The 12,947-nt window shown below is 39.5% G+C and overlaps 1 protein-coding gene across 1 annotated transcript; it reads left to right on the top strand.

Moving 5' to 3' along the window:
• Nucleotides 1-3,792: 3,792 nt before the first annotated feature.
• LOC120067387 lies at nucleotides 3,793-4,302 on the top strand. The gene has a single exon (XM_039018956.1). The coding sequence runs from the start codon at nucleotides 3,793-3,795 to the stop codon at nucleotides 4,300-4,302; it is 510 nt and encodes a 169-aa protein (XP_038874884.1).
• The last annotated feature ends 8,645 nt before the right edge of the window (nucleotides 4,303-12,947 follow it).

Here is a 12,947-nt window from a genome sequence, read left to right as displayed (position 1 = left end):
AAGGATTTGATTCATAGAGATTATGAATCAGAATTATTCATTAGAGGATCAGTAGGAACTTAAGGAACAAGATGTATTCACAAGGGTAAAACTGTATTTTTGACCTAGATGAGATTATGAACAACCTGTGAAGGATCGATTTCCTGATTATGGTTATTAAGTGGACATAATATATCTACAGTGAGGGGAGTTCAACTATGGGCTATAGTGGTGTGTCCTATTAGTTAGTGAATGGGGGTTAAATGAACATGCAAATATGTGACTAATGAGTTTAGCCATGCAATTCACGTCTTTGCATGTTCATTTGCAATAAATAAAGAAGTTTGGAGTGATTTGAAGAGAGCTAATTCAGAAATTTTGAGAGAAAATATTTGTGAGAAGAAAAAGTTCTTCCAATTAGGCTGCTTTGAGTTCTTCAGTGTTCTTCATCGATTCAAGCTATTCTTGAGTACCATAACTCTGTCTAAAGCTCCAAGAGATAGTGGGGAAGACCTTGAGGTTGTTCACGATGATCTTTGGTGAAGACTGCTGCTGTACAATCAAGCTCTTGGAGAGTTCTTCAAAGGTATGATCTTAAAACCCTCTTTTTAGAAAAGCATGCTTTAGTTTCTACCAAAATTAGTGAATTTGAATGCTTATGGATCCTTGATACTTCCGTTACATGTTATTTAACTCTTTCAATTGGTATCAGAACATCTTTTAAGCATTCAAGTCGGTTTAATTTTGGTGTGGTGGGTGTTTTTCATGAGATATATGAAACTGATGCACTGGTATGGTTTTCTGAGATTTGGAATCTTAATTCTCTTTAATTTCTCAATTAAATTTGTAATTGGCTCTTGTTTGATGAGCTTTTATGTGTTAGCAAGTGTCAGTAATTTATTTGGATTCATTAGAGTTGAAATTAAGATATAATTGGAGAAACAAGTGAAGGAGGCCGAGCTGCTATTCCAGTTTTTCAGCTTCTGCTCAAATTCATTGTTGAGGTTCAGTTGCTAAGCGATCGTTTAGTTCCAGACGTCACATGATGTGAAGAAAAGCTAGACAATCATTTAGCAATGAGCGCTGGTTGTTGTGATGTTGAACGATAAGGGATCGTGTACCTGCAGAAGCTAAGCGATGCATTTATTTGCTATAAGATAACACTACGCGATCATTTAGTTTTGGCATGGAAACTAAACAATACGTTGAATTTTCTAAACAATGGCATTATACGATCGTTTAACTATGATGCACGCTAAGCGATGCGATGAAGTGCTACGCCATAACACTGAGTGATCGTTTAGATGCGGAGCTAAGCGATCGTGTAGATAAATGCGAAGCGATGATGTTCTATACGATGGAGTTAAGCGATCGTTTAGTTGTGGTGGATACTGAGCGATGACATGAAAGTGCTGGGCGATGGTGTTAAGCGATCGTGTAGTTCTATGCGATAGAGCTAAGCAATAATAAGGCGATGGAACTAAGCAATCATGTAGTCCTATACGATAGACCTAAGCGATTGTTTAGCTTCAGAAAACACTAAGCGATCATGTACTTCTTCTCAAACATAAGGCGATGACACTAGACGATTGCCTTCAGCGCTACACGATCAGCCTTAGCAACACTTTGAGGTTGAACCAAGAGCAGCCCATTCGACTAGTTTTCTCAAGGTCCAATCTGGTTCAGCCTCAAAGGGTTTTGGCTGGTCTTGTTTAGACTTTGTTGGTTCGGTTCAGACTCATCCAGTTCGGTTCAAATTTCTTGGTTTCGGTTTGGGGCAGTTCGTTCGAGCGGTTCAAAGATAGTTTTGAAGCTATTTGTAATAGTTAGGCATCTTTTTGCTTGTTTATGCCAAAACGAAAATCATATCAGTTAGTATTTAATTGTTTATGCATGATATGTATGTAAGAATTAAATAATTCATGTATATGCATATAATATACCATGTAGATTTAAAACCCCACTATAGAAAGCATGTTACATGCATTGAAATGATGTTATGATGGAATACGAGACATACGTAGGGGAAATGGGACCCAATTACACTCTAATTGCTTTTAAATTAAAGGATAATAGCATGCAATTGAAGGAAAAACAGTGATTAAAAATGATGAGATGCTACCTTTGAAGCTCCCGAACTATGCTTTTCCTCGTCGAATCTCGACCCGAACACGGGCGAACCACCACTAGAGTTGACTTACTATCCTCTAGACTCAAAATCGAGTTGTGGGACTCGGTGGATGAAGAAAACGGAGAGAGAGAAAAGAGATGGAAAATAAGATGGAATTTTGGATACGTTATGGTTTTTCTCTTTTTTTTTAAAGTTGTGATTTTTCCAGCCCAAATATGAAAACCAATTTCCAAAATTGCAAAAAATTATTTTCATTCAAAATGAAAGCCGAATTTATAGAAAAATCCATGCAACAATTGCATGAACTAAATGCATAAAAAACCAACACCTATATTCCACTATCTTAGTGGGCTTAATGTCTTCACTATAAGCCAATCCCTAGCCCACTATTTTGTTAGTGGAATTATCCAACGAAATTTTGGATTTTCCCACTAACTATAGTCAAAGGGCAAGTCATTTGGTCAAAGTCAAACTTTGACCAAAAAGTCAACAATTTGACTTTTTATGATTTTTCCCGTGTTGACTAATTTTGACCTCCCGAGCATGAATCTGAATTCATTTTCTCAAAATTCAAATCAAATTTGAATATGAGGTCGGTCAAAGTTTGATTTTTAAAAGTCAAAAGTCAACTCTTTGACTTTTTACATCTTTGATCATTTCCATCATTTCCGAGCTTCCGAATATGAACATTTTCATATTCTTGATATTTAAATCACATTTAAATATTAAAGCTGTATCTCTAAGCTGAAAAACCCGACATCTATATCACATATACCTGTCTCTTATACACATCTAGATGTGTATAAGAGACAGCTACTATCCCTATAATGGGTAGGAGTGAATTCCGTCTTGCACCCTATGTTCCCAGCTATCCACCCAATCTTACCCCTGAAATGGGAGGCTTATTGGGCCAGCGATATTGAGCTGCCCTCACCTATGCACCTAAGTAAATTACCCAAACTTTTAGAACACTTCAGTGAGAGATTAACAATATATTTGATATATAGTTATTAGCTCTCACGCCCTCAAGAGTTCACACTGTGAGATCCATGCTCGGCTTCGTGTCGATTTTATCTCGACTGCTCCATACTGAAAGTGTTTGCATGGGTCAATAACAAGGTGAATGAGGGAGTTGGTTCATAGTGAGTGGGTGAAGGAAATGTGTCAACATTGTCCTATAGTCTCCTCCATTAGTTTGAACCGTGAGATTCCTATGTTGCGCCTGTTATTACTTTTATGCAGCACTAGCTAGTCGTTAACCGTGGCTATCCCTACAGAGGGTTGTAACATAGGATTTAGAACAACCTGGCTTCAGTAAAATGAATAAGGTCTTATAGTTCCATCTTGGATACTGTCTTCTATCTCGAAGGCATATTCATACCGTCCTATAAGATCTAAAAATGGTGGGTCACACTTACAAGAATTACTAATTGTTAGTAAAGATCTTGACCGAAAACGATAACTGAAAGAACTATTGGAATATGAGTTATTCTGGATAATAGTATTTGGTCAAGAATTGTCTTGCTTTTGTGAAAGAATTCTTGACTGCCCCATGGTAGCATTTGTTCTAAATCACTTAAGTATCATTGCAAATAAATAAAGATTTATTGGGTACTTTATTAGTTTTGCTAAAAATTGATTTAGATGGATATTTATAAGAGTTTGTTTAAAATGTTTCAGTAATGTCAAACACAATCATACAATTGCTTGCTTCTGAAAAATTTAATGGAGAGGGTTATTCAAAGTGGAAGTCAAACATCAATACAATATTAGTAGTCGACGATTTGAGGTTTGTGTTGACGAAGGAGTGTCTTCTAGTTCCCAGTTCAACGGCTACCCAAAATGTTCGGGACGTCTATGATACGTGGGTGAAAGCGAACGAGAAATCCCGAGCGTATATATTGGCGAGTGTATCTAATGTACTCAACAAGAAACATGAGGTCATGCCCACAACCCGTAAGATTATGGCATCATTACAGGAGATCTTCGAGCAACCGTTATCATCTATTAGACATGAAGCCATCAAATATGTGTATGTGACTCACATGAAAGATGGGACCAACGTAAGAGAATACGTTCTCGACATGATGGTCCATTTTAACATTGTAGAGGCTCACGGGGCAATGATAGACGAGACATGTCAAGTGAGCATGTTACAGGACAAATGCTGTCATGAACAAAAACACTTATAACTTAACGACATTGTTGAATGCGTTGCAAACTTATCAATCTATGATGAATGCTGTGTGGTGGAATGCCCCTACAAAAATGATATGCAATGTCTTAATCACACTACCCAATGATATATTCGATGCTACAAAATTTATTGTAGAATGCCAATTAATGCGTTTATATAGTTTATGTGTGTCAGAATTTTTCTTGCGATGAAACCAAGTATAATTCCACCGCGAGTTTCTCAAAATGATCCAAGGTCAAACACGAGGATTTACGATGCTAATGCGATAATGAAGTGATATATGTGATCGTAAAAAAATTAAGATTGTGAGGTGCTGAAGAGTAAAATGCGATGATAAATGAAAAAACAAGTAAATAAATCTAAAGTTGTGCAAGGTGTGTGTGAGAGAATGGGGTGGCAAGTCTTGTGGAAAGAATCGGAGAGTGAGAAGGGTTTGGGGAAAAGAATATCGCAAGTTTGACAATCCTGTTGAGGATACAACTAAGATTCCATCTTTCTTTGGCTTACACCTTTCAATGATCGCCTGCGTCACCATATCTTTATGATGATCAGGGATGAACATTTCCAAATGCAAGGTTGTTTCCATCTCTAGAAATATTTCTTGCTTTAGTTAACGCATTCTATCAACCTTCTTTTGAGAGGTGGATTAACATCTTCACTTCTGCTTTCGCAGGTGAAGATGCCATTAAGCATACGTTAAATAAACTTAGCTGACTTCTTCAACATGGATTGACTTACTCGCTCAATCCTTCCCCCACACCCTAGAGGTTTAGTGACTCATGGTGAGAGAAATGGAAGATGAATGCATTATGGTGAACAGAGAGATGAGATGAACATGATAATGATATTAATTGGTAAAGATAAAGCGTTTGTTATAGGGATATGAATGAAACACAGGAAATGAACAACAATAAATGAACGGAAAGTAAGAACAGTTGAGAGCAGCGTGTCAATGTCTTGGCATGGATCCCGATCGAAGTTATTTGCTTGCCGGCGTGATGGAGGAATGAGGTGGAGAACTTCCTTCTCATGAGAGTTCTTGAGGGAAGAATGTCCCTTGCACATAACTTCTTTTTTGTCTCTTTTTCCGTGTGTTTCTCTTTTTCTTTGCTCAGTGTTTATGTTTCTATTTATAGACTTTAGCATCTCTTGCATCAGTGGTCCCGCTCTGAAAAGTTAAATTTTCCCGTCGAGGCTTCGTGGGAATGTCTGCTCTGCCCCACGTTCAATTTGTCAAGTCGTACATCAGAAAAGCTGTACAATTTCAGAAATCCTCGAGAATGCGTTGATCTTTTTGTCCACGAGCAATCGTCGCATGCGGTGATACCTATTACCTGCAAAACAAAGGTTTGGACATCCTTTTTGCCATCGCAATGCGGTCAACGGGTGTGTTTTCGATACTTTTTCTGTGTTTGACGCAACTTTTTCTTACTATTGCCACTATTCTAAGTAAGATGATATAAATAACTTGTATTTATATCGATTATCACACCCCCAAATTTAGATATATGCTTGTCCTCAAGCATATCCTCTACTAAGGCAATTCAGCTCAGGTCTCGTCCTTGCTTTGCACTGATCAGCTACTCAGAATACTATTCCTCTACATAATTTCTCAAAATCACTTGTTCTTTCTATACTTTTAACGTTTCTTTAGCATGCTCTACTTTAGTCTTACTCATAACTTGTAGAAATACAAGTCATTTATACCGTTTAATTTAGATTATGCGGCAAAAAGAAGGAAATAGTTGTGTCGATCGTATAAAAATTGGCTTAGAAATGCAAAAATTGTAAAGTGTCGTAAGCACACCCGCTATCGCCATTGCGATGGCAAAATGGAATGTCCAAGTCTTTGTTTTACAGGAAACAGGTCACCGCATGCGATAATCGCTTGAGGAAAAAAATGAACAACGCATTCACATTGCATGCGGCGGGCAATCAAGAACGAAAATGTACAACTCAATTGCAGTTCATGTGACGATCGATCATGGACGCAAACGATCAACGCATTTGTACCGCATGAGGCAATCGATAAAACGCTCAAAGTAATTACACCGCATGCAGTGATCGATCGTAGATGAAAAGAGCGATGCATTGGTGATGGGAAATTATAAGTCAATTTTACTCGACAACTAAAATCCTGTGGACACTGTATGCGATGCACGATTCTAAAATATGCATTGATAGCCATGTGGCGGTGGTCATGCATTGGACTGATAATGCATTAAGGAATGTATGCGATGACCATGCATCTTGTCACAAGTTTTCTTGTGCTCATGCCAAGTATAAAGCCAATGCAAGTTTCTCGAGTTATCCGAGGTCGAACACAGGGACTTGAAGCTTTATGTATGCGGTAATGTGCATGCGGTGGTTTAAATAAAAGAATGGAAGGGAGGTTGCTAAGTTAACCCTACTTCTACTCCTATCTAACTGACAACGCAATGAGAATATGCATGAGAGGTAGAGACACGACAACACTTGACATGAAATAAATGTATGGGAATACAGATAAAATGCGGAGATGATTTCATTGCAACCCTTAAGAGTGACCACAAAGGCAACCTTAGTCAACGCAAGCCATGCAATCATGCTACACACACGCGAACCTAACTCTAGGATGTATGCAGTGTATCTGCGATATTGCCGAGAAGCCTATGCCTACCTAGACCTCCATAACCAGCTCACTAGCTCCCGCAGCATGAGCGTGGCAGCCACGTAACCGCTTATCCTACTTCCTGGACGCATGCAATATCCAATCTATAGGGTGTATACGCTATGTAATAGCAAATGGAGCTTATCTCTAAGATCCCCATTCTTGCCCATGTGTTCCAATCCACTCTCCCACGTCTTAGATTTGGGTTTTAGACTACTCTCCCAAGTATGCCTAAATGATGAATGATGCGCTCAAGGAAAAGGTAACCACATGAACTCTGTTGACCTAAGATTGTTCCTATCTCTAGTGACCAATAGATACATTGCTTAATGCGACCAACCACTTACCCTCCCAGGCAGTTGGTTGTTGCTCACTCTACTCATAGACAAGTAATGCGTTAGCCTATACACAGGCGTTGCCGCAGCTTCACACTAAGAAAATAAGGTTACTCACACACTCACACAACGCACACCTCTCGGTGGGTTGCTACATGCTTCATATCCCTAATCCACATGACTAAGTATGCGATACCCAAGCAATCCCACTAAGTGTTGCAATGAAAATAAAGATGCTAAGTAAGAAGATGGAGATGGAGTCAAAGAAGACAGAGAAATGCATTGTAAACAAATTGTATTAATTCCTTAATCACAAAATGTCATACAATACAATATGAGAAAAGAAAGGAAAACGAAATGATCGACTGGAAGCAAAGACTTGCTTCCAGCGGATGTGCGTCAAGGCTACCGGTGGTGCCATGGATGGGTGGTGGAACTGACTCTTGATGCGTTATTTTATTGAATGGAAATATGGATGATATACGTTGATGGATTGCGTTGTGCATTTAAGTTTCCCCAGTGGAATTCAAGTCCAAGGTCGAACACAGGAACTTGTAAAAATAGTTGTGTTGGTGATTTTTATGAAAACTTTGTGGTAACCAAGTAAATAAATAAAGTGTAGGGAGTGTTGTTGCGTTGATGAAAAATAAGTAAATAAAGGCGACGAATTTGAGAAAGATAGTTGCGTTGATATATACAATGAGTATGCGATGAACGGGTTGAGAAGATCTTTAGCTAGCATTAGTCGAGAATACGTCAAACTATGCGATCATGCTACAACCATGCACATCTAGTCATTTCCCAATGTAAATGCGATGCTCCCTAGTCTACGACGCATGTGTTGAATACAAAATGTCCATAGAGCTTATTCCTAAGTCTCTACTCTTGTCCTATGCATTGATGCAAAATGCATGAAAGCAAGGTGACCGCATACAATCATATCTTATCGCTAAGATGCATGCAATGTGTTAATAACAAATAGTGCTCATTCCTAAGCACCTATCTCCCGTTTATGCGTTCTAATCTAGTTCTTCCAAACCTAGATTCTGAACTGACCTTCCCAAGTCTAGATCCTGTCTTTAGACTACCCTCCCGAATATCTCTAATAGATGATTGATGCATACATAAACAAGATAATCGCAAAGAATGAAGATTCCCTCGTTATGCTAGCTAACTACTTCTCAACCCATTCAACTAATTTAGCCACCCATGCATAAATGACAGAAAGTGAACAAATATAGAGAAAGAAATTCCATTCTTATAAATGAGTTAAGTACAAAATGACAATGGAAAGTAAGGTAGAGAGCCTGGTAGCAATTCCTTACTGACTGAGGCCTTTTACATTGAATCTCTATTCTGATCTACAAATGTTCCCGCTTCCGCAGGCATCGGCCCTCTCTCTATCTTGGAGCTTTCGGTGCCTTCCCAAGCTTACTGGAACGATCTACCAGCACACTTTTTTCCTTGCGTCTTCCTTAAAATGAAAGAAAACTATGGACAGAGGTATAAACTTGTAAAGTGATGAATTAATCGACTGCTTAACCCCTTCTATGAAGAACACACTTGGTATTTATAGAGCTTCCATGGTAAAAGGAAACTTCTTTCTCCCGGTTGTACAGATGGGACAGCTTTAATTCCTGATTGACGCGCCGAATAATTATCACCGATAAAGCTTAATGTACTTCGTGACCGTTATTGACTGTCAACTTAATTTGGATCCGACTGTCATTAGCTTTCTGTCCCATCGCTCTTAATTATCCTTTCACCCGGATGCGCCCACCATGTTGCGTTGACCAAGTTGCGGTGATTCTTTTGGGCGAATGTTTGCAAGCACAATCAATGCAAAGTCTTGCAGTGAAGTTTCGCTCTACCAGTGAATTCCTATGATCACAATCTTTGCATTGCATTAACGCATATTCTGTACGAAAATATATAGATCAACTGTTCTAATGCATTGAATACATGCGACCGCAATATTATAGATTTTATGCTTAATGGACGCAATTTAACATATTTCATCAACACAATCCAACATTGTTTAATAACTTAGCACTATGATAACGTGCATTTCTGCCCGTTATCACTCTCTCAAGATCTAGCTCCGGTCGTCACTCGGAATGGATGAAGGAGGTGAAGAACTTTCAAGCGTCTTCTCACGCATTTTGTCTGGATCACAAGGATCCACCCTAGGCGAACCTTAGGCGAAAACCTTGGATAACTGAATTTCTGCTCATCGGCTTCTATTTATAGAGCTTGGATCACCGACAGCATTAATGGACTGCTTGAGTATGACATTCGGTGCGTTAGTCCTTTCTGAACCTTTTCCGCTAATCGGCGTGGTGGTGAAATGTCAACATCATCTTTTGGTTTTTCTCGAGGTAAATGCGTTGATGCGTTCCTTCCACCAACCTTACGTTGCTCCCATTAGTTTGCATTGTTGCATAGCCGCAATCATTCAATGACTGCATTCGCTTAATACCACAACTCTACATGATGACCGAAATCGCTTGACGAGTGCAACTCCCATGTGATGGATACATACGGCTGATTACCACAACATCCATGCGTTGATCGATGCGTTTGCCTTTGCGATGGAGAGTTTCTCTGTATGCGGTAGTCAGGTTTCTACACTTGTGTCCATTTCCTGTTTTAGCTACAAAAATAGAACATTGAACGTATAATAACACAAAATAACGGGTTAGCTGAGATTCAACATGCTTATCGATGCAAGCTCACTTTCTCGTGAATTCCTATAACAATTGCCGCATATTCTGCTTAATAACCTTCATAATTCTAATTAAAAGGCCTAAGATGGCATGCATTTCTGCATGTCATCACGCATTCCCAAGGACTTCTGTAATTGTACAACTTTTCTATTGTACGATTCTGACAAATTAAATGTGGAGCAGAGCGGACGTTTCCATCAAGCCATGGCAGGAAAAATCAGCTTTTTAGAGCGGGACCACTGATGCAGAAGGTGCCAAGGTCTATAAATAGCTACATCAAATTCGAAGAAAGTAGGCTAGTGTGAAGAGACAACTTAGAGAAAATCCGGGGAGAAAGACGAGACAAGACCGAAAGGTAAGTCTCTAGAGCAAGTAATTCATTCCCATTCCCGAAGAAGAAGCTCTGTGAAAAGATCACTTCTACCTGGAAAACAAGCCTGAGAAGGAAGTTCTCCACTTCATTCCTCCCACACACCAGCAAGCACATCGTCTCCGATCGGGATCCGTGTCAAGACATATACACACTTTCCTTATTTTTCTTACTTCCTATTCATCAACTGTGCTAATTTCTAATTTTTCACTCACTATCTATAACAAACGCTTATCTTTAGATTTTAATATCATTATCATATTAATCATCATCTTTCTGTTCTTCACCATACATTCATCATCCATTTCCTTCACCATGTGTAACTAATCCCCAGGGTAAAGTGGAAAGATTAAGTAAGTAAGTTAATCTTTGTTGAAGAAATCGGCTGAATTTAGCTAAAGCATGCTCAACGGCATCTTCACCTGTGAGAGTAGAAGTGAAGATGTTATTCTGCCTCTTGAAAGAAGGTTGGAAGAATGCGTTAAGTAAAGCGAGAAGTATTTCCAAAGATGGAAACAACCTTGCGTTCACCACGTTCATCCCTGTTTCACCAGACATATGAGAATGCGGCCGATCACTGCAAGGTGTAAGCCAAGGGAAAGCGAAACCTTAGTTGCATCCTCAACAAGATTGATGAATTTGCGATGTCCTTTCCCCAGCCCATTCTCTTTCTGACGCATTTCACAAGACTTGCCACCGCATTCATCAGATATTTGCACATCTTCACAGCCAGTCCTCAATTTGTATATTTAATTGTTTATTCATTTATTTGTTACCGCATTCTACTTTATTACCGCATCTTATTTTACTACCGCAATTTACTTATCACCGCATTTTATTATCGAACTTTATTTATCATCGCATTTTACTTTCGTTATCACATTTTACTGATTACTGCATTTTAAATCCAATTCATTATTCTTTTTGTTTCCCGGTCGTATATATCACATCAGTATCGCATTAATCACTGTAATCCCCGTGTTCGACCTTAGATCACTCTGAGAAACTTGCGTTGGAATTATACTTGGTTCCAGCGTAAGAAAACTTGTGACACGCGCACGCTATATGAACACATACTACGAAAGCATGTAAGCATCACCGCATACATCATTTAGAACGTAGTGTCACATATTATAATCGCAAAGCGAATATGTTAGCAACCTCATAAGTTTTTGGCAACGTGATGATCAATAAGAATTAATCACAAGCTTACAAGTTTTTGCTGCCATTGTTGGGGATTGCCAACTTTTAGTGCTGAATAGTTTTGTGGTATTTTGCAGGATAGATCTCTGTTGTACAGTCTGTTTACGCGGAGAGCAGGATGACGGTGCATGAGTACTAGTATAGAACCAGAATTTGATGCCGACCCAAATATTGAGCGAACCTTTCACGCACGAGCACGTGAGAACCATACAAGGCAAAGAAGAAACATGGAAAACAACAACGATAGGCCCGAGAAGAATCAAGGATTAAATCGGCCGGTGGAAGACCCAGTTTTTCTACCCCGCCGACTGTAATATTCCCATGAGGAACTATGTCGCGCCTAATTTATACAACTTCTCACCTAGAATTGCAAGACCTATGATGAAGGAGAATGCAGGATTTGAAATCAAGCCAGTCATGCTCCAAATGATTCAGAATGTGGGTCAGCTTGGAGGTCTTCAAGGAGAGGACCCACATGCACATTTGACCAGCTTTGTGGAGATGTGTAATACATTCTCCATCCTTAGCGTGACTCTTGATGGAATAAAACTATATCTCTTCCCGTATACATTTCGAGATAAGGCAAAGAGGTGGGCTCATTCATTGGAGCCAAATGAAATCAATTCTTGGGATCGGTTGGTTGAGCGATTTATAAAGAAATTTTTCCCTCCCACAGTCAATGCAAGAAGACGAAGGGACGTGTTAAATTTCGAGCAAATGGAGAATGAGACTCTAAGCACCACATGGATGCGATTTAGGAGACTAATGAAGAATTGTCCGCATATCAGGATTCCCAATTGCGTTCTTATGGAAACCTTTTATAATGGTCTGGATAGATCGACGCAAGCTGTTGCTGATGCCTCCGCGACAGGAGGATTTATGGATAAAACGTACACTGAAGCGAACGTCATCTTAGATCGCATCTCGCGAAATACAGATGACTGGGTTGATGATAAGTATGGAGGAAGAGGCCCAGAGCGAAGAAAAACGGCAAGCTCCATTGTACCTGCTGATACAATGACCACATTGGCCGCCCAAATGGCCGCAGTTACCTCGCTCCTCCAAACGATGGAAAATCCAAGGTTTTGTTGGCCATGTGAGAGGCCTGTACTTCTTCCCATGGACAGTTTCGAGCCTATGCCTATCTGTGGGCGCAGGCACTCACGAAGAGCCCATTCTAGAAGTGCACGACATCCTCAACATGAAAATCCTGAGAATGCTTCTCAAGGATTTGTCGCATTGCCCCGAGCTTCCACCGAAATAACCCCTCATTGATTTAAATGTGCTGCAACCACCAAGACCCAAAAAGCAGCGCCGGAATTGTAACGTATAATTTGTCCATAAACTTGTTGACAT

This window comes from Benincasa hispida, chromosome 12 (genome assembly GCF_009727055.1).
Source record: "Benincasa hispida cultivar B227 chromosome 12, ASM972705v1, whole genome shotgun sequence".
NCBI lineage: Eukaryota > Viridiplantae > Streptophyta > Magnoliopsida > Cucurbitales > Cucurbitaceae > Benincasa > Benincasa hispida.
This window is presented reverse-complemented; position numbering and strand designations above follow the sequence as displayed.

Bases quoted from the DNA above. Each gene is read 5' to 3' on its own strand.
- LOC120067387 (XM_039018956.1), top strand. From the start codon at position 3,793: ATGTCAAACACAATCATACAATTGCTTGCTTCTGAAAAATTTAATGGA.